Raw genomic sequence first — 1,482 nt, forward strand, 5'->3', positions numbered from 1 at the left:
ACATGGACGCAGACCTGCCAGAGGTAATTAAACACCAGACAATAACAGATGTTTAGTTACTCTGCTGGTACTGAGGCTGAATGTCTTCCTGCAGCCCCCGATGCCCAGCCCTCCAGAGGAGGAGAGCGATGAGGAGAAAGGCCTGAGGAGGCTGTTTGAGCAGCTGGCCGGTTCGGTAAGAAAAACCCTTTCACAGCGTAGAGCAACACCAGCTGGGATCAGATTCTAAGCAGCTTCGCTTTCTTTTACATAACAACAGGACCAGGCTATCTCTGTGATGGAGCTGCAGCAGATGCTGAATGGTGTTCTCAGTCGACGTAAGTAGAAGAAAAATGACAAAATCAAGCATTTAAGCCTCATTTCTGAGACCTCGAACAAAGCTAGAGAGAGAGAAAATACGATTCAGATGAAAACAGATAAATCACAAGCTGGAATAGATGATGAAATAATGAGTGATAGTTATTAAATAAGGCTTAATAAGTTCAGGACCATCAGCTGAGGCTTCCTGACTGAGGGACTGTAATATATATCACATTAAATAAGAATCACACTGGCACTCAGCAGATGGTCACTTCATAAGGGCTTAGTTACTTTTATTTGCTAACCAATGATAAAAAAGATCCGAATAGTAAAGAAAATACAATCTACTGAATGAACAGCAACATTAAAACACAAATTTATCCATAATTTGTAAAAGTGTGACCTGAAGAAGCGATAAAAAAACAAAGCCAAAAAAACTGCTTAGAGATGCTAAATCAGGAAGCTTTTAGTTTTTCACTGGTTTTACGTTTTCTCCTAAAAGTTTAAGAGCAGCTCTACTGATCCTGCAGCTGGGATGGTGCTAGAATCCATCAGCCCGTCTAGGATTTGCTGAAGTTTGGTCATTTTTCTGTCCCCAGGAAAAGAAATCCAGTTTGAAGGGTTGAGCCTCAGCACCTGCCACAGCATCATGAACCTGATGGACGTATCCTTCAACCGTTTATATGGGAAAATCCTCCTCTGTCTTAAGGCTTCAAAAACAGATTACTTAATACATTTGGATGATAGTAGAACTTTCTCCACTATAACCTCTGATTTCAAACCATTTAGTAAAGCAAACACAAGTAAAATACTGTTTTCTCTATAACAACAGAAAGCTACAGCAGCTATAGCAGAAAAATGCTTCAATAAAGAAGGGATAAAGCATGGAAAAGCAAATATATCAGAGGGATTTTAGGTTGTCTCGTCTCGTCGTCCCCCGCTTTATCCGGAACCGGGTCACGGTCACTAAGCAGAGACTCCCAGACTTCCCTCTCCGCAGACACCTCCTCCAGGTCTGTTGGGGGAAGCCCTAGGCGCTCCCAGGCCAGCCGAGAGACATAGTCTCTCCAGCGTGTCCTGGGTCGTTCCCTGGGCCTCACCCCAGTGGGACGTGCCTGGAACACCTCCCGAGGGAGGTGTCCATGGGGGCATCCGAAGAAGATGTCCGAGCCACCTCAACTG

General features: G+C 44.2%; 1 protein-coding gene across 1 annotated transcript in view; it reads left to right on the forward strand.

The window, feature by feature from the left end:
* capn9 (calpain 9) overlaps positions 1 to 1,141 on the forward strand; it is a 10,323-nt gene extending 9,182 nt beyond the window's left edge. The window contains exons 5-8 of the mRNA XM_015396691.1: positions 3 to 23; positions 95 to 175; positions 260 to 317; positions 900 to 1,141. Coding sequence (XP_015252177.1) covers positions 3 to 23; positions 95 to 175; positions 260 to 317; positions 900 to 1,126 — 387 coding nt within the window. The 3' untranslated portion in view covers positions 1,127 to 1,141. The remainder of the gene's footprint in view (positions 1 to 2; positions 24 to 94; positions 176 to 259; positions 318 to 899) is intronic.
* Positions 1,142 to 1,482: the final 341 nt, after the last annotated feature.

This window comes from Cyprinodon variegatus, unplaced genomic scaffold, assembly GCF_000732505.1.
Source record: "Cyprinodon variegatus isolate N-32 unplaced genomic scaffold, C_variegatus-1.0 Scaffold815, whole genome shotgun sequence".
In the NCBI taxonomy this organism is placed as follows: Eukaryota; Metazoa; Chordata; class Actinopteri; order Cyprinodontiformes; family Cyprinodontidae; genus Cyprinodon; species Cyprinodon variegatus.